Below are 18,968 nucleotides of genomic sequence, written 5' to 3'. Positions count from 1 at the left end.
GCGCACAAGTGTCCAGTTATCAGGTTTCAAGTTCCGAGGCATTTGATCGGGAGATGACTTCATTGTGGACGAATCTCGGCTTTGCGCACAACGCGCCAGATTTCGGCGGCCATGTTCAGCCGAACATCGGCGAATCTCTGCAAGTCGCGGAAGCACCCAATCAGAACAATTATGAGTTGTGGAAGGCTGTGCCGCTGCTTATCGGAGCCCATGGCAAGCTGGACCTCGGCATTTTTGCTTTCAATGCGCGCAGACTATCTCGGCCCGTGTGGATCCACTCCGGTCTTCTTCTCCTTCATGTGCGAGGGACACGCCCATGCCCTTTCGGACGCACGTTCATTTTCTCTTTCTTTTTACTTCCTGTGATCCTTCATCTTGAATACTTACCGAAGAACAAGACTTGGAAACCAACAACAATCCGCGTCTCTTTTCACCTTCGGTAAAGAATCGTACCCTAGACCCGGTTCTCGGCCCGAAAAAAATGAGTCGCCCCGGGGACTATGAGGCTGTCCGCAAGGACATTGCTGCTCAACTCCAAAAGCCTGGCTACGACGATGGTAGCGCAGGGCCAGTCTTTGTGCGATTGGCATGGTACGTCGATTGTTGATGTTTGGTCGTGAGGAATATTTGATTGATACCATCCCAATAGGCACTCGTCCGGCACGTATGATGCTGAATCCGATACTGGCGGCTCGAACGGAGCTGGTATGAGATACGAGGCGGAGGGCGGCGACCCAGCCAACGCGGGTCTGCAGCATGGGCGGGCGTTCCTGGAGCCAGTGAAAGAGAAGCATCCATGGATCACGTACTCGGATCTATGGACTCTGGCGGGCGTAGTGGCGATCAAGGAGATGGGCGGACCAGAGATCGCATGGCAGGGCGGGCGGACAGACCTGGTGGACGACTCCAAGGTTCCTCCGCGCGGACGGCTTCCGGATGGTGCCCAGGGTGCGGAACACTTGCGGTTCATCTTCCACCGCATGGGGTTTAATGACCAGGAGATTGTAGCGTTGACCGGCGGGCACAACCTAGGCCGGTGCCACGGCGACCGCAGCGGATTCGAGGGGCCCTGGGTGACGAACCCGACGCGCTTCTCTAACTCGTTTTTCAAGTTGTTGCTGAAACTCGACTGGAAGCCGCGCAAAATGGCGACAGGTATGACACAGTTTGTGTACGAGGACCCGGACGCGGAGGAGGACGAGGAGCCGTTGATGATGCTGCCCACCGACATGGCGCTGTCGACCGATCCGTCTTTCGCGCCGTGGGTGAAGAAGTACGCCGAAGACAAGGACCTGTTCTTCGACCACTTCGCCAAGGTGTTTGCGAAGCTGGTTGAGCTCGGCATCAAGCGTGATGCCCAGGGTAGCGTTACCAACACCGACAACCGCCTCGGTGGCTATGTCTCTGCTCCCAAGAAGAGCAACATCGCCACGGGCCCTGCTAGGGCACGGCTCTAGGCTTGAGTGGCCCACATCTCTTTTTTGTGTTTGTGTTTGATTGAATTCCCCATTGTGTTGATAGATCTGGATCGGGCAGGCAGAAGGACAAGACGTGTAAATAGATGATAGACCTAGAGAAGAATACCTTCAATTTGCGATAGTGATCGTCACATATGCATGGAGAGATGTAGACATGCTGTTTCACATGGCCGCGAAGAGTCGAAGGAGATGGGGAGAAGAGGATTGAAGGAAAAGATGGAGAGAAAAAAGGAGAGCATCCGGGGTAGTCAAGAAGGCGGGGAAGCACACGGGGCTCGCCGAGGCCTTTCCTACGGGGGTGTTTGGGGTTCATCTAATAAATGGGCGCTGATTGGCAGAGAGCCGAATAGACTAGTAGTATCGGCTGGGTTTTACGTACGTACTTGTTTACTTCCGCCTTGGGGTCGTATTGAATCTAGGAATAGTGCTGCATCATATGGATGGTATCTCTCGCCCGAATGCCTTAGCGAAGATGCTGGCCTAAGCCTACATTCCTGCTACGTTCTGCAAAGTACCTAGAACCATGAAAACGTCACTATAGATTTGGCCATTATGTCTGCAACACCCACTATACATTGACCGTCAACCAATCCCATTCATAGCAGGGAGTAACAAATTGTGTTGTACACTCCTAGTTTCATTTGCAACTAGAATAACAAAGCTAAAAAAGGAAGAAATAATTGTGTCACGTGATATTCGCCCACAGAGTCCCCCGTCATCTGGTGCATCGCACATAATTACCCCAAATAAGTCTGTTGACAAATCCACATTTCAGCGTAAATCTAAGTATGTTTAACCGCTGGTGACTGTCGTGGGATACGTGGTGTCCTGCTTTATATAAAATAAATTAAAAATTAAAAATTAATATAATAAGTAACCAGAAGGGCAATCACTTTTATATATAACCTTCCAAAGCCAACTATATTTTCCCGGAAACACTGCAGAAGTATTTTCTAGATAAATCTCGCCAGCCAGTGGCCTACAATGCTAATATTTGATCGAATTTTCAGTCCTATGGCTCCTTGCTCTAATCCTCTAGCCGTGTGGTTGTAGCATCACCATCAATACAGAGCCTTATCACCGAAGTCGCGTAGTCTTGACAATCGCCCTGGCAGTATCAGTGGATAAGGATCTTATTCCTACTGTTTTCGTCAACAACAGCCCGAGTGGTCTAGTGGTATGATTCGCCCTTCGGGACACAGATCTCGGATCTTCAAGATTCTGTCTGGGCGAGGCCCCGCGTTCGAATCGCGGCCCGGGCCCACTTCTTTTTTTGTTTTTGCTAATTTCTAAGCTCGGAATTGCTAGTTTGACGTAAAGACTTTCTCGAAAGCAAGCAAGCAAGTGATTTCAATTTTGTTTTTTTTTTTATTTTTATTTATAAAAAATATGGAGGAGAGAACACATCCTGAGTCAATTAAAATTCTCTAAGCCTGCGCTCTTTCCTACTGCAGCATCCATCGGCTGCGCACGCGAAATCGATGACCCCCATGAGCCGCCTCAAACAATACGACCTCACCATAGCACAGGACAGGAAGCCGTCAACTCCCGGCTTATTGCAATTCCTTTAAATCAACGCAGAGGTTTGCAATTCGGAGTCCTTCATGTTTTAGTCTGGCCCTAGAATATGCAATACGTTAGTTATAACGCTGTTCTACCGCTCCGATATGTCCTTCCTTGATAACGACCATTTTGACAATAAGACTGTGCTAGCCAACTATTACATGTTTTGTCTATCTATAGCGGGCCGGGAGACAGTGCGTCTTTCTCCGAAGAATCTATCTGCGACATATGCAGGCCTATCATGCTTAAAACTAGACGCAATGGATCAAAACTAAGTTTCGAACACGCACGATGCTCACTTGGAGAATTTGGTAGACTAAGTAAGATGTTATTCATGCTACTTGCGCGTGATTTAAAAAAAGTTCTATAAAGAAGATAGAGAGAGAAAAAAATAGAACAGGCCCGAGCCGCGGATCGAACGCGGGACCTCGCGCAGGAGTGCTTAGGTTTGCCCTAAGCGCGAATCATACCACTAGACCACCCGGGCTGCTATAGGAGAAAGTTCTCTTTGAAAGATATAATAGTCAATAAGAGGAAACTTTATATTCAAAAGGGTAATGATTTCCAACTAGGGCTCCTAATAGATCTTCGCCCGCGAAAACCTCATAACAAGAATAGCTTTCTACCGATTACAGGAATTTTCCTAGCAAAGCACATCTCACAAGCCATAAATTGACGCAATTGTCCATGCTCAGACTTTTTTCAAGTTGTCTAATATGCCCTGTAGATTTGAAAAGCTCAACTCCGCAATGGTCTCTTGCCACAGCCTCTCAATTATCTGTTGACCCTCCGGAGTGTACAGAAATCCGGCAAACCTGAATTGTTGACACATTTAGCGAGTTCCATCAAGCGAACCATTGACTTACGGACTAATCTTCCAGCTCATGATGTAGCACCCGTGCGACTCCTTCCCCTTGAGAACTACGCCATCAATATAGGTCGAAGCGCCAACTCTCAAGGACCTTGCAGCGATGTGCTTCCATACTGTCATGAGCGCCGATCCCACAAGCGATAAATCGCGTGTAAGGCTCGTGTCTTTGACGAAACCGGGATCAACGAGATTGACGACCACATCATCAGCAGATACATAGTCAGCCAGCTTGCGGAGAAACATCATGCCAAGGAGCTTTGACGTGCTGTATCGATCCAATACATCAAAAAATATGGGGTCATCAAATGAGGAAAGGATTGGTGTGGCTGTTCGGCTGCGGAACTTGGCTTGGAAAGCAAGACCAGAACTGATGATTGATATCCGGCCAGGGCCTTCTGCGGATTTACTTTTGAGAACGGGTAGAAGGAGGACGCAGAGCAGCGTAGTCGAGATGTAGTTGACTTGGATAGTTTCTTCGTGGCCTGTGCCGGGTACGGGCTCGAACGTCATTTTCCTTACGCCGGCGTTCAGAATAGCGATGTCAAGACGTTCAAGCTGCTCGACCTGCGCAACGAATGCTTGTATCGAGTCGTAAGATGACATATCCAACTGGAATACATCTATGATCGTCTTGGGATACTTGGCGCGAAGAATGTCGGCTGCTGCTTCGCCCTTGGCTACAGAGCGGATGGCGATGATCAAGCGCGCAAGCCCTAGCGAGAGGAGTTGGTCGGAGGCTTCGAAGCCGAGACCTTGGTTTGCGCCAGTCACGATTGCCACTTTGCCAATAAGGCTGGTGCTTTCCGGAGGCCATGTGGGTTTGGCACGAAACTGACTTTTGAAGAAGATGTTCGGGAAAAATGGAGAAGAAATAGGCTCCATGTCCTTGGACAACGCCATGATGTTTCAAAGCCCCGACGCTTGTCGGGGATGTTCAAGATTCATGTCTAGGTGAGCAGAGGGAGCGGCCCGAAGCTCTATTTATCTTGCCCATCTGTTGCAATACTCTCACTTATCGCCCATAGATTTACATGTTCAGAACGTCAATGGTCACACACTAGAACGAATACGGCTGAAGCCATCCCTAAAGCGGCAAACAATTGAAAGTCTTGGCGTATGGTTACTCGCCGCCACTTCTCCACTCCCTCCCTGCCTGAATTTCCACATCTCAAGTACCATCCGCCATCAGGATAACTTGGCTTCATTGAAAGGTGATGACACCGCAAATCCGTCCAGGTGCCAGTCGGCGAAGAACCCGTGAGCAGTCAGCCAATTAAATTACGAAAATTAACCATATCAGCATCAACCTAATCTAGGTGAGGACGCAGTTGCTCAGGGCGCGCGAAGTTGATAGAGAGAACCTCCACGGTTGCACTCATTGATATGATGCCCAACAAAAGTGGATATAGTAAGCTTGATAGATGCGGACGTCTTTTGATTTGAGGAGTTTCTCACTTCGGCCCACTAGTGAATTTGCCTTTCATTATATCAACAGGCAGACAGGAAGCAGATCAAGAGACACGGAAACTGATCAGGAGTCATGTCATGCGTGGGAAGAATCGTGTCAAGCCTCGGAAAAAGTCTCGAACTCCTCTCCAAGGAGAGAAGCCAAACGGGGAATCTTTGGTAGCCAATGATCCTATCTGGCCCCCAAGTATCCCTAGACTGTTGTGCTCAAATTTCTCTACTATTCGCTTTGCCGATACCGTGGAGCCGTCCCTCATTGCAGATGCCTTGTTGTGTGAGTGTTCTTTTACATCTGTGTGTCCTACGCTGATCAAGGCCCATTATCAGTCTCCTCCATGTTTTCCAAGGCAATGTTCTTAGTAGATCAGTGCATCATTCCTGAAACAGCTGGAATGGCAGACGCTTGGTTCACGCCTATGCTCTTCGATGCAGCCTACTTGAATGCTGTTTGTTTTACTATCCAGACATACCTTGATGGTTACTTTGCACGGAGACGAAGTGCTGAAGCTCAGCGAAGAGATTGCGTATACTACGCGAAGACCATCAGAATTCTCCAAGAACGACTCGAACTCGACGGTAATAGAGTGAGACTTTCGGATTCCACTATTATGACCGTATTAGCTTTGTCGGGTCACGCATACACGGCGGGCAATTACGAGTCGGCAAATCATCATATCAACGGGCTGTTAAAGCTAGTCAGCATGAGGGGCGTCGGTACATTCACCCACAATACAAAGCTATTGATCGAAATCATACGGTAAGTTCTCGATAGTCTCTTGCGAGCTGGATACACTAAACAATTTGCGGGCTCCAGCTGCGACTTGGGCATGGCGATCGACAGAGGCTCAAGACCTCTCTTATTTGCCTCCAATAGTATCCCATGGACTTTAATGCTGACTTCCGACATTATGACTGTTCCTGGCGAAAAATACTCTTGGCGGCAGATACGTGGCGACCTGGGCCATATCCAGAATAGGCTCGACCCCGAATTGGCTACGGTGTGGGCCGCGATGTCAGAGTTCTGTGCTCTTATGAACGAAGCCGCGGAGAATACAAGGTTTAAGATATCTGAGGAGGCCTTCCTGCACAGCATGGGATCCATCATGTATCGTCTCCTCTATCAACGCTTTGAAATGGGCAGTCTCAACGAAACGGTCCGTCTGGGCCTGCTGGCATTTTCGTCTCCCATCTTTCTTCATTGGAATAGGGTTGAGTTGCCTGACCCTCAATTTACTTCCGCCTACCGAGAAGCTCTAGCGGCACTTGGCCGAATGGAATCTAACGTTGAACCTCGAGAGCGTCTATGGCTTTTGATGATTGGCGCCTTGTCAATGTACCATGAGCCAGATCGCGTTGCATGGTTCAGACCCTGGCTACGAATGGACATCAATCTGTGCGGCGTGTTTAACTGGAGTGATATGCGGGATTTACTAGGCTCTTTTCTATGGGTTGGGTTGGTATTTGACGCACTGGGTAAAGAGCTTTTCGAGTCAGTACTGTTGCAGTAGACATGTTGCAGAGAATTCCCACGAAAAATGTTACGTGTTGAATACAGTATTTTCTGTGCCCTTGTAAAAAGCTGTCTCCATTCTTAGACAAGAGAGATCAATCCGTCAGTGTACGAAGAGGAATCCGTTTTCGACTTCGACTATCACATTCTACTAGACCAGGCGTCAAGTCAGATGATGATCAGAGCAATCGTGAAAAGACGTCTATTATGTCAGCCCGGGTGGTCTAGTGGTATGATTCGCGCTTAGGGCAAACCTAAGCACTCCTGCGCGAGGTCCCGCGTTCGATCCGCGGCTCGGGCCTGTCTCTTTTTTGAATTTTGATATATATTTCTATATATATTTTTTACAACCCATTTGTTCTTATGACGATCGCAATTATTGCTGATCGATTGTTCCTGAAAACATCGCGACGGACAGGGCTGGTTCGCTGACTTTAAATCATCCGATTGTATATCTAGCTATCTGACATACGAACTTGTTACCTTTTATATATATACCTTTACTTTCCGCTTCGCAAGAACACGGAAGAGAGACAGAAGCCAGCTAGACCGATCGTCGCTGCAGTGCTTGCATCTACGTTTGTGCCTACACCAGCTAGCTTTATTTGCCTTGACAGTCTTTCCACGGCAATTAGCCTCGCTGTCTCCGCTTGACCTTCGCAACCACGTCGTGCAGGCGACCCCGTCCTCGAATTACTTAGTGTAAGAGATTCTTGATGGGTACTTGATCCAGGACAAGAATCTGAAATACACTGACAAGAAGGAGGCAAAGCGTTTCCAAGCTCTTAGTGACATCGGCCAATCCGACTATGGTTTGATGCCACTACGAAGCACCATGTCTGCTTACTAACTGTGTACAGTAATGTTTTGAGCAAGAATCCTTGTTGCTAATAATAGCCCGGGTGGTCTAGTGGTATGATTCGCGCTTAGGGCAAAACCTAAGCACTCCTGCGCGAGGTCCCGCGTTCGATCCGCGGCTCGGGCCTATTCTTTTTGTTGATAATTTTTGTTAGTCTATTTAATTCTTTATGATGGTTTAATTGATAGTAGTTAGTAGCAGTGGTAGTTGTTCTTGTATCCATCATATCCGATCTAGCTCGCTTGAAATATAGCATACAAGCAAGCTGCTCTCCATTCTCCTTGATGCAGTCCTTATAGCGGACAACGTTCACAAAGAATTACAACGGACCGTATCATATGATCTGTACCTCCCGTTCGGTAGTATCGACTTAGTTTTATGTATTTTTTTTTTTTACCTGGGATTCCGGGTCTGGGTAGAAACGCATCGCATTCTATAGCATGGCGAGAAAGAGATCTATCGAGTATACAAATCACGGAAACACCAACATGATGCAGCCAAACTCCGAAAAAACGTGCGTTTAAAAAAAGAAAAAGGAACATGAGATCAAAAATAACACAACTCACTTGGTGACCCGCTGCGACCGCCTTTTGGGTTTGGCCTGGGTCTTGGAGATGCCCTTGGGCTTACCGGTGGACTTACCGGTGGACCTGGTGATTTGCTTCTTTTGGGCCCCAGCCCTAGGAGGACTGCGATGCGACTGATCCGACTGGATAATGTACACGCGAGCAGGCTCGTAGGGAGCGGAGCAATCGTGGCTGACGTTAATATATTCCGGGATATCGGCCATGGACACATTCGAGGACGGATTCGAGGATGAGGGCAAGTCTAAAAACTGACTAGGTGAGAAGTAGGGCGTCGGAGCATTCGAGGGTGACGTGTGAACATCCTTCGGCGACTGCGCCAGCTCAGGAAAGTTCACCAGACTCAGACCATCATCACCTGGAACACCATCGGGCCACAGGTCGGGGTGGTTGGCGAGGAAGGATGATGGGTCGTCGAGGATCGAGTCGAACATGTTGGGGCTTTGGATTTTCTGCTGCAGAGGAGAACTATTCGCGTCAGGCATAGCATCATCAGGATTGTTAACATCAAGCAACATGGCATCATCGGCCGGGGACGTCGTGGGTTGTTGAGCTGATATGGATTCTGCAGCGTTCAGCAGCAGAGTGGCTAAGTCTCCATCGAGGGGTGAATTGGGATCTGGGATGAGGATGGGGGACAGTCCAGTGTACCGAGCCTCATAGTAGTTCTCACCGGTGCGAGGCAGAATGCGCGGCCATGGATCAAGGCCAGCCGAGGAAGAAGGTTCCGGTGCTCTGCGCCAGGGGGTGTGCTCTGTCAGGATCGGTTTGTTCTGCATCGAAGTACTCATCATATTGGTAACGGTCTGGGAAGCCACGTTGAGGACGTCATCGGAAGGATTCATGACCCGCTCGTAAAGGACAATCGGCAGACCCTCACGCAACCAATCTTGGGGCACACGAGAGTCCCTGTGGAAAGGCGGGATGTCACCCACAATGACGCCTGAGTTGTCTTGGCCGTCGTAGATGCGAATGTTGCCGGTATCCTCTTCACCTCGTTCGGCATCTGTCCAGTAAACTCGGACATGGTGATCTTTGTAGTAGACGCCGCCGAGCCAACGATAGGTGGCTACCTGGTGGTTTCCGTGCTCGTTCACATACCGAAAGGCAACAGCCTTAGTGTGGGAGATCAGCTTGATATCAATGCCGAAACTCATCACCAGTCGCAGGGGAAGGTCCTTGAACAGTTTGACCTTGGTGTCTCCCGTTGGTGATCCACAGTCTGGACATGGTCCACTGTGCTTGGGCCCATAGGTAGAGCGCTCGATAATTTCCGACACAGTAACACCGTACTGATCTAAGGGCTGGGATATAGGATACATGCATTGGCCTATCCTGTCTGTGGATATTGGGGCCAGGCCCTGACATGAACACGGAGTCAATAGCTCGGTGAAGTTGAATTGAAACTGGGCAAAGTTCCTTGTTGATTCCGCCCAAACAACCCAGACAGGGGTAGGAGCTCCAATAGTGAGACTGGGGACAATGGAGACCAGCTTCTTCCAAAAGGCGTCGCGAAGGTCAATAGATGTATAATCATCGTAGACATCCCAGTTCATATTGCAGGCTTCAATGAAAGCTTTCTCCAGTGTGGTGAATTGTGATTGCCAATCACCTTTGCGATCTGCAACAGTGCATCCAGCGTCGGCGAGGATGCCCAACGTGATCGCGGCGTCGATAGCACAGGAGCCGCCATTCCAGACCGGTCCCCGCCCGCGATACGGATAGGTGAGACCGTTCGGGTCGAAGAGAAGCTCAGGGGGCATCAACCTCACGGTTCTGGTGGCGGGAAACGTTGCAACCTGCATAAGGCGCAGGGTGTCCTTGTCACAGGCCGTTCTGGTAGGGAAAGGTGCTCGAGCTGGAGCGCTGGGATCCCGTTCAAGTTCGGAGTATGCGAATTTCATCACTGCGCGCTCCACTGCTTCGGTCACAGCCTGCATTTGAACACCAGGCAAACCTCCAGGTAATGTTCTAGACAAAGCTGCTGGAAGGTCTGCTGAAAGAGCTGTTGGTACGGTTGTCGGGATAGTTGTCGGCAGCAGTATTCCATTGGTGAGAGTAACCGGTAGAACCGTCCTTGGATCAGGACTTGGACTGTCGAAGCCGGTCTCGCCAACGTCGGGTAACGGAGGTATCTGAACACAGTTGTTAGAAACATGAGTGGACCTACCGGCGCGGTTACGTGTTGAATCGGGCGAAGGCGACGGTCGTGTTCTGCGTCTCTTGGCTGCCCGGGTTTCTCTCTGGGTGAATCCCGGGGGTTGAGTGCAGCGTGACATCTTTCTCTTCTTCGAGACAGCTGGAAGTAGAAATCGCTCGATGTAAATGTCTGGTAAGACAGACGGTGCATCTGCAGGTCGATGAAAGCCCGGTCCAGTAGCTCCCTTGAGGCTTGGGAGCTCTCGATGGTGTTGGCTGTAGGGGAAAGGACAAGGATTAGTGGTATATCTGAACAAACGGGGGCCAGAATCACGAGTAAAATCAAAAACCTCCGCCCAGTTGCGTGGACGATGCTCATCTGCCATATAGTAAAACAGTTTCCACAAGGCCTTGATGATTTTGGTGCCGGACGGGCGGAGGTACATGTCGAATCGAATTCCCCAGAACCAAAACTTGGCTAACGCAAGACAGTTCTCCTTCATGATGTGGCGGCCGATGCTGAAATCTCTGGCACACATCCCGAAGAATTTCAAATCCGCGGGTGGATCGGGCAGCGAAGTCATGTCGTAGAGTTTCTCTGGCTCGGGAGGAACATGGACATTGTCCTCACTCACCCTTTCGAAGAGTTCCGGGTTGTCGTCCAGGAATTGGTCCACACTCTCCATCTTGGATTAAATCCAAGGATGAACGGGAGGAACTGGGACAGTTGCAAGATGAGCAAGATACGCAAGATAGACAAGATTCAGAAAAGAACATAGACGATGGTGATGAATTCAACCGGGGGCTAACCGGGCTTTTAAGTATACATTGGTAAGACCGTCAAGGCCATGGCGGAGAATAAAGACAGTGCCGCAGAGAAGACTATCATATTGATCGAGTGAAAGAGAATAAAGGGGCCGACTCGGCTCCATGGCGTTGATGTCTCTCTTCGAAAAACACAGAACCCTTTGAGACTGTCAAAACAAAGACTTTGCAGTCTTTGTTTCTATAATTGACTTGTCAGTTCATAATCCTGGACGCTGGTGTCCAATAGGCTTCACGCCGAGGCTGAAAGTCGAAACAGACAAGAGAGACCCTCGTCAATGGGAATAAAGAGCATCAAAGGCAGCCAGTGAATATTGTCACAGCAGGGTCGACCAAGAAAACCAGATCCTTGTCGGGTCCAAGTATCAGACCGAACCGCGAGAAGCAGTTGGCATTTCTCCGTTGGGGATGATCAAAGAGTCCAGTCAGGATCATGGTCTGAGGGTCATTGCTGTAGACACTCTAGCTAACACCTTGTGTCCTGATAGCCCTGAAAAGAGATACGTATCCCCTGACATGACGACGTCGTCGAGTACATGGACATTCGAGTATCGAATATCCAGCGGGTAGCACAGGATCATGTGTCTGCAAAGTCCGGTCAAGCAATTCACCGTGGCAACTTACCAGCCATGTGCGGGAGATGCATTTTGGGTCCAAGATAGTACTTTATCCTGCTGATGCACGAGTCTCATGGAATCGGACGCCACGTTGGTTTCATCGTCGACCGTGAAAGAAGCACAAAGGCCAGTGTCGAGGGCGTAAGATACGGGTAAAATACGACAATACGAAGAGACACAAAACAAAAAGCACGTGACGTCTACATTAGGGTTAGCGCCGCACAAGCGAGCCGAGCCCACAACCGGAAAGAACAATCAGCGCTTGCCTTGACTTCCTCTTCTCCATCCCTCTCGTCGACAACACATCGCGATCCCATCGCGCCCATCGCCCATCATGTGTACGTGACCACTCTTCTCACCATGCTCTCGCCCCCTATGACCGCTCTCTGGATCTCCCCGGTCACAAGCGAGACCGGTCGCACCCATGCCACAAAATTGAATGTCCGGCTAACATGGATTTGTCGATGACTACAGCGCTCGTGTCCGGCGAGAAGACGAACTTCCAGTACATCTTGCGTCTGCTCAACACCAATGTTGACGGCAAGCAGAAGATCATGTACGCCCTGACCAAGATCAAGGGTGTTGGTCGCCGCTACTCCAACCTGGTCTGCAAGAAGGCCGATGTCGACCTCTCGAAGCGGTACGTGTGCAACAAATCCTTGAGGAATAATGCAATGTCTCCGAAGTTACGGAGAGGAGGGGATTGTGGATGGAAATGGTGTTGGGAGGGAGCTGGACAATTTTTTCCACCCAAAATTTTGTGTGGTGTGAAGAGTCGGAGACATTGCAAAAATTTCTCAACATTCCACAAAATAACAACCAGCTGACGGGGATATCTCACAATAGTGCCGGTGAGCTTACCACCGAAGAGCTCGAGCGTATCGTCACCATCCTCCAGACCCCGACCCAGTACAAGATCCCTTCGTGGTTCCTGAACAGACAGCGCGACATCACCGACGGCAAGGACTCCCAGGTCGTCTCCAACGGTCTGGACAGCAAGCTCCGTGAGGACCTGGAGCGCCTGAAGAAGATCCGCTCGCACCGCGGTCTGCGTCACTACTGGGGCCTGCGTGTCCGTGGCCAGCACACCAAGACGACCGGTCGCCGTGGCCGCACCGTCGGTGTCAGCAAGAAGAAGGGCTAAACTATTGTTGTCAGCGATTTTTACCGGGGATCTATTTTTGGGGGATTCCTTGACTGTCGGTGTGTTTCTGATGGGCATCCGGGGGACCTTTGCCTCGGTGGACTGGGGATTGTTGCCGGTCCTAAAAATGAAAATGAATCATACCACTATGAAATGAACCGATCTTCTTTATATGGTGTGTTGTAATCCACAGCCCTGTGTTTGGCCCGCGTAGTTGCCCTGTACCCACGTACTTGACCTAGGAAATGTCCCGTGTGGTTCATATGAAGGTTCAGTTCCCCTGTAGGACCCTCTACCTGTCTCAAGAGCAACTCGCTATTTCTGATTTCTGATAACATTCAACACAGATCTAAATGACTACACCCGGTCCATTAATATTCCAGATAATCTCAATTCAAATCAAACAGCTATATACTTCACGACATGAGCAAGCCATCAAGAGAGACGGCAAAGGTTTCAGATACTCTCAAATATCCCCAAAGGTCTTGTGCTCTAGCCAGTGTGTATGCAAAGAAAACCAGGCGAGATCAATAAATTCCACGAAACAGACAATAAGAGGCATTGATGTATAGGGTCTTAGAACCACTCGCCACCCAGCCAGCGGTTGAAGAACTCCAGGCTGGACTCGGGCTGGTCCATGGGGACCATGTGACCGCCGCCGTACAGGCGCATGAAGGTGAAGTTGCCGTGGGACTTGACCTGGCCGATCTTCTTGCCGGTGTGCTCGTTGTCCTTGATGACCAGGTCTTCCAGCTCGGCGGCCGCGAACTTGGACTTGCCGGGCCATTCGAGGGCCTCGGACCAGGCCTTGTTGCCCAGCCAGTTGCAGATGAAGTCGGCGTCACCAGCATAGATTAGGACTGGAATCTGCTCGAGGAGCTCCGGCACCAGGCGGTGGTAGGGCTTCATCCAGTCACCGTGGAAGAGGAAGTTGCGGTTGATGTCAAAGTTGCACGAGTCGTAGCCGTCGACCTCGGCACCCAGAGCCTTGCGCACCTCCGGCTTGTTGAGGTAGTCGCTGACATAGCCCATGCCCTTGTAGCACAGGTTGCTCTCGTCTTCGCACTTGCTGCGGACGTCGTAGACGTTCTGACCAGTGCGTTGATACGGGGCCAAGAGAGCGTTGTTGCAGTAGATCGAGGCCGGAACGCAGACCCAGGAGCTCTCGCTGTTGTAGCAGGACTCAATCATCTGCTGGCAACGTGGCAAGGCATTGTCCATGGACTGGCAGGAGCCCTCATCCAGAACAGCCGGGTAGCCACCGTCACCGCAGGCCATCGGGCGGTAGTACTCGTACTGGGTGAGGCCATCGGTCAGACCATTTCCGATGAGGACGGACTTGAGGTTGATGTTGCGCTTCTTGTGAGAAAGGATCTCGGAGGCGAAGACGGGAATGTAGTGACCGCCATAGGACTCGCCGGCAATGTGGAAGTCCTGAGAAGAGTATTGAGGGAACTGCTTGAAGAACAAGGACAGCAGGGCGTAGACATCTTTGCCGGCAGCCACGGTGTCGCTGACAGAGGACCCGCTGTAGGAGTAGCCAACGTTGACGGGTTGGTCCAGGAAGATCACCGAGGCGTTCGAGTTCCACGAGTAATCATTGTAGACTGCCTCAATCTTCTTGTTGATGGAGCTGGGGCCCAGCTCCATGAACAGACCGGTCAGCGAGGAGCAACCGGGTCCGCCGTTCAGCCACAGAACAACGGGGTCGTTCTCGGGATCATTGCGGGACTCAAAGAACCCTTTCACACACAATCAGTATTGTGTCATGCACACAAGGGAATAGAGGTAACTCACAATAGAACAGGTGCTTATCGTTCTCGTTATCGTCCAGATACCCACTGTACTGCTTCACATCCGGGTCGATCCCGAGGGCGCTGGGGTCCACCTTCTTGACACGCAGGTCGTAAGCCTCCAGCTTGCCGTCAATCTCACGTTCCTTGGCGCCACTCTCGCCAGTCACCCAGACGCTCTGGACATCAGCACCCCGCACGACGTGATCCCAGTGCGAGTCGGCGAGACGGGTGTGTGGCTTGGGCAGCGAGAGCATGGGGGCCTGTTCCATGGAGTCCGGGAAGTAGTTGGAGACCTCTTCCCAGAGCTGACGGGCCTCGTCGGACAGCGACTTCAGGCCATCCTGGATGTGCTCGAGAGGCTTGGAGAAGGCGCTGGTACCCTGCTTGGACCAGGTCTCCACCTGCTCCCTTCCCGCACCGAGGACCTGCTGGAGCGGCGGGGCAGCGGCGGAAGCTGCTCCAACCAGCAGCGTAGCGGGCAGAACTCTCATGATGGATTGGGGTCAGTCTTCGATTAGGAATAAAGATAATGAGGAGGTTGAGGATGATGAGGATGATGGATGGATGGGAAGTGGGAGGCGGCAGCACGATGACGCCGCCAGGCACTGGAGAAGTGGGCAGCCAATCAGCGTGGGGCTGAGTCATATGGCCCGCACTAGGCCGGATTAGGTGGATACTTGACCCGGTTGCATTTGCTCTCTGTCTTTCCCTCAGCTGATGTTGTCGATGATTACCTGCCGTCATGCCGATCAATCAACCCTCCAACCAGATCAAGTTCACCAATGTGTCCGTCGTTCGGCTGAAGAAGGGTATGGATGACTGGTCCCTTGTGGAATGCGTGGTCTGACTGACAGCCGCTGCTCTTCTAGGCAAAAAACGGTTCGAGCTCGCCTGCTATAAGAACAAGCTACTGGAATACCGGTCTGGCGCAGAGACAGATCTCGACAATGTCCTCCAAGTCCCAACTATCTTCCTGTCCGTGTCCAAGGCGCAGACAGCCCCGTCTGCCGAACTAGCCAAAGCGTTTGGTGCCGGCACCCCCGCAGATGAAGTGCGTCAGGAGATTCTGCGCAAGGGCGAGGTGCAGGTGGGCGAGCGCGAGCGCAAAGACATCCTCGAGCGAGTCGAGAAGGAGGTGCTGGATATCGTGTCAGGCCGACTAGTCGACCCCAACACTAAGCGCGTATACACACCGGGGATGATCTCTAAAGCGCTGGACCAGCTGAGTTCGGCCAGCGGACAGATGCAACAGCAAGGCGGCGAGACCAACGGGACGGACGAGGACAAGCCTGCTCAACCCAAGAAACCGCTGTGGACTGGAGTGTCCCCCAACCGGTCGGCGAAGAGTCAGGCACTCGATGCCATGAAGGCGCTCATCGCCTGGCAGCCAATCCCCGTCATGCGGGCTCGGATGCGCCTTCGGGTTACTTGTCCCGTATCGCTATTGAAGCAAGCGGTCAAGGCAGCCCCGGGCGCGGCGTCAAACAAGGAGAAAGAGGCCCCATCGGGCGGCAAAAAGACCAACAAGAAGGGCAACAAGGGGTCCAAGAAGGCCGCTAAGGGCGATGATTCAGACTTGGAAGCCGGCGGCTCCGAGGCAGAGGGTGCATCGAAGACGCCGGGGACGGTCAAGGACAAGATCACGAGCTACATTGAATCGATTGAGTCGCAGGAAGTCAGCGGGGATGAGTGGGAGGTTATTGGGTTTGCCGTTCCTGGAGCATACAAGGGATTGAACGAGTTCATCGGCAATGAGACCCGGGGAAGAGGACGTGTGGAGGTGTTGGATATGTCGGTGACACACGAGGACTGATTCGGAATGGGCGGTCTAGAAGCGATACCCTTGCCACCGAGGACATGTACATGAACGTGGCTATGATTTATGATACGCTACAAACAAAGACAACTGTTTTGTTCAGACAATAGTCTCGATTTGTTGTTTGCTGTGCACTATATCTGCAGCACAGACAGGGATTAACCAGCATCTCGTATACTAAGTTCTCCCGTGGAGTAAAAGAATAAGAATTATGCAGTGTTTATTGATATACCGATATTGTCGATCAGACAGTAGGGCTATATGGAAAGGTATTGTACATCAAGTTTAATATAGAGAAAAGGAAAGAACAATGCCGTGAACATCCAGGTCCCTAAAATATTGTCAAGAAACGAAAGTGCAGACCGCCTCAACAACGGAATGGGATCAAACAACTCCCACTCTACTGAGGTCAATGTTATCAGACCCGGTCACCAGCAGCACGAGATTCTTGCCGGGACCCAGTTCCCTCGCGAGATCGATGGTCCTGTTCACCGCGTGACTCGAGTCTAGGCCGGGCAGAAATCCCTCGTGGTGTTGAATGGTTTCAAATCCAGCCAGGGCATCCGCGTCCGTGGCGGTCGAGATTTCAATCCGGCCGCAGTTCTTCCAATGCGCGAGCTCAGGCCCCACGCTGGAGAGATTCAGGTCTGGTGAGATGGAATGTGAATCAATGATCTGGCCGTGGCTGTTCTGAAGCAAGTAAGTCCGCGAGCCCTGGAGGACGCCCACCTCGCCTTCTGTTAAGGCAGCTGCCTTTGCGGCTTCGACACCCACGAGGCGGATGGCGGGATTCTGAAGGAATGGTCTGAAGAGTCCGATGGCGCCACTCCCGCCGCCTACGGCGGTGATGACAGCGTCAGGTTGGCGACCAGCAGCATCTTGCATCTGGGCCGCGACCTCCTCGCCTAAGAGTCCCTGAAACGTTCGTGCTAGGGTCGGCAGAGGAGCTGGACCCACTGGGCTACCCATTAGGTAGTATGCCGTCTCGTGGTTACAGACTGAATAGCGCAACGCATCTGTGATAGCGGCGCGGAGCGTACCCAGACCCGAGGTTGCAAAGGCTGTTAGCACCTTAGCCCCCAGAAGCTTCATTTGGAGGATATCTTCCTGCTGGACGCGGCCATCGTCGGAGCCCATCATCACTACACAGCGCAGACCGAGGCGCGCGCACATGGCCGCCGTGAAGTTGCCATGCTTGGCCGATGCACAGTCGGTGACAATCTCATTGAAACCCATACGGCGTGCCAGCAGCAGCTGACCGACAATGTTGCGCGTCTTGTGGCTGCCATACTCGTTCTGGTCCTCGCGCTTCAGCCAGATGGTGGCACCCCCGGCCAGGTCTGTGAGCTTGCCCGCCACTTGCAGTGGGGTCGCTCGCGTTTGCTGAACACTAGCATACTCAGCCCAGAATGACGGGTCCAGGATGCTCTCTTCGAAGAACGAGCTGAGCTCGTAGAGGAAGCTCATGATCGACTCAGGGGCGAAGCGGCCCCCAAACGAGCCATATCCACCGAATGAAAGGTGTGGAGGCGCTTGGAGCGTACCATCCTCCTGCAGGATTGGGATGTATGTGCTAGTGTCGAGCGATGGCCAGGGAAACTTGGCCAGCACCTCGGAGAACGAGGAAGGACTTTCAGTGGTCGTTGAACATTCTGTGGGCTTAGTGTCTGCAGATGAGCCTGCAGTAGTAGAGGTACCTGAGCTGACAGTACCGGTCAAGCTGTCCAAGGGTGAAGCTGGAAGAGCCCTGACTAGAACAGGCAGCTGTGAACGTGAGCTGGGGCGCGGAAGACATGTTGTTTCAGTGGCATTGGCGCTGTGCGTGGCTTCTGAGACCGGATCGTCGCTGATGGAAGTATGAGGAGACGAAAAGCAAAGCAGTCCGCGCAGAAACCGGAGCATGATGAACCTCGTCTCCAGTAGATCTTGAAACCCGAACTTGAAGTACTTGAAAAGAAAGTCAACGATACTCGAGCAGGTTGGCAAAAAGCTGGGTTATCAGGTCCTTGAACTAAACTAAACGGCGATATCCTCGGGCATGTACCACACGTGCATTGAAAATGAGGGTGATAAGCGTTCCTCTTATGGAAAGAGGAGAGGATAAGGGCCGTTAAGGTGAATCCTGCTTAAATAGACCCTTCCCGGTGGGTTTCTTGTTCCAAGATAACGTTCAGGCCGCGTGCTGATGAGTCTCGCGGAGGGGAGTCTATTTCCATCCGGGCATACCCTGGAATGGACCCATCTATCCCAGTGGCGCGTCCAGCCAACCAATAATGCCCAAAGGACGGTATGGTTCGAG

At 51.5% G+C, this 18,968-nt stretch overlaps 8 protein-coding genes across 8 annotated transcripts; 4 read left to right on the top strand and 4 right to left on the bottom strand.

Moving 5' to 3' along the window:
- Positions 1 to 481: 481 nt before the first annotated feature.
- On the top strand, positions 482 to 1,457 carry N7510_009367 (peroxidase; the record flags this gene model as incomplete). The annotated part of the gene is made up of 2 exons (XM_056981292.1): positions 482 to 591; positions 650 to 1,457. The coding sequence occupies 2 exons, from the start codon at positions 482 to 484 to the stop codon at positions 1,455 to 1,457; spliced, it is 918 nt and encodes a 305-aa protein (XP_056831501.1).
- A 2,446-nt stretch (positions 1,458 to 3,903) lies between these two features.
- N7510_009366 (uncharacterized protein) lies at positions 3,904 to 4,812 on the bottom strand (the record flags this gene model as incomplete). The annotated part of the gene is made up of 1 exon (XM_056981291.1): positions 3,904 to 4,812. One exon carries the CDS (start codon positions 4,810 to 4,812, stop codon positions 3,904 to 3,906), a length of 909 nt encoding a protein of 302 aa, XP_056831500.1.
- A 645-nt stretch (positions 4,813 to 5,457) lies between these two features.
- On the top strand, positions 5,458 to 6,887 carry N7510_009365 (uncharacterized protein; the record flags this gene model as incomplete). Its single annotated transcript, XM_056981290.1, has 4 exons — positions 5,458 to 5,653; positions 5,707 to 5,955; positions 6,001 to 6,136; positions 6,194 to 6,887. 4 exons carry the CDS (start codon positions 5,458 to 5,460, stop codon positions 6,885 to 6,887), a joined length of 1,275 nt encoding a protein of 424 aa, XP_056831499.1.
- A 1,423-nt stretch (positions 6,888 to 8,310) lies between these two features.
- On the bottom strand, positions 8,311 to 11,157 carry N7510_009364 (uncharacterized protein; the record flags this gene model as incomplete). The annotated part of the gene is made up of 1 exon (XM_056981289.1): positions 8,311 to 11,157. One exon carries the CDS (start codon positions 11,155 to 11,157, stop codon positions 8,311 to 8,313), a length of 2,847 nt encoding a protein of 948 aa, XP_056831498.1.
- Positions 11,158 to 12,247: 1,090 nt separating this feature from the next.
- N7510_009363 (40S ribosomal protein uS13) lies at positions 12,248 to 13,057 on the top strand (the record flags this gene model as incomplete). Its single annotated transcript, XM_056981288.1, has 3 exons — positions 12,248 to 12,251; positions 12,388 to 12,553; positions 12,760 to 13,057. 3 exons carry the CDS (start codon positions 12,248 to 12,250, stop codon positions 13,055 to 13,057), a joined length of 468 nt encoding a protein of 155 aa, XP_056831497.1.
- Positions 13,058 to 13,633: 576 nt separating this feature from the next.
- cp3 (carboxypeptidase C PRC1) lies at positions 13,634 to 15,344 on the bottom strand (the record flags this gene model as incomplete). The annotated part of the gene is made up of 2 exons (XM_056981287.1): positions 13,634 to 14,799; positions 14,855 to 15,344. 2 exons carry the CDS (start codon positions 15,342 to 15,344, stop codon positions 13,634 to 13,636), a joined length of 1,656 nt encoding a protein of 551 aa, XP_056831496.1.
- Positions 15,345 to 15,595: 251 nt separating this feature from the next.
- Positions 15,596 to 16,666, top strand: N7510_009361 (guanine nucleotide exchange factor SDO1; the record flags this gene model as incomplete). The annotated part of the gene is made up of 2 exons (XM_056981286.1): positions 15,596 to 15,662; positions 15,723 to 16,666. 2 exons carry the CDS (start codon positions 15,596 to 15,598, stop codon positions 16,664 to 16,666), a joined length of 1,011 nt encoding a protein of 336 aa, XP_056831495.1.
- Positions 16,667 to 17,053: 387 nt separating this feature from the next.
- N7510_009360 (tryptophan synthase) lies at positions 17,054 to 18,571 on the bottom strand (the record flags this gene model as incomplete). Its single annotated transcript, XM_056981285.1, has 1 exon — positions 17,054 to 18,571. One exon carries the CDS (start codon positions 18,569 to 18,571, stop codon positions 17,054 to 17,056), a length of 1,518 nt encoding a protein of 505 aa, XP_056831494.1.
- Positions 18,572 to 18,968: the final 397 nt, after the last annotated feature.

The sequence above is a fragment of the Penicillium lagena genome (assembly GCF_028827675.1).
Source record: "Penicillium lagena strain IBT 129212 chromosome Unknown utg000006l_segment0_segment0, whole genome shotgun sequence".
NCBI classification, from domain to species: Eukaryota; Fungi; Ascomycota; class Eurotiomycetes; order Eurotiales; family Aspergillaceae; genus Penicillium; species Penicillium lagena.
Note: the sequence above shows the minus strand (reverse complement) of the source record. Positions and strands in the feature narration are given on the sequence as shown.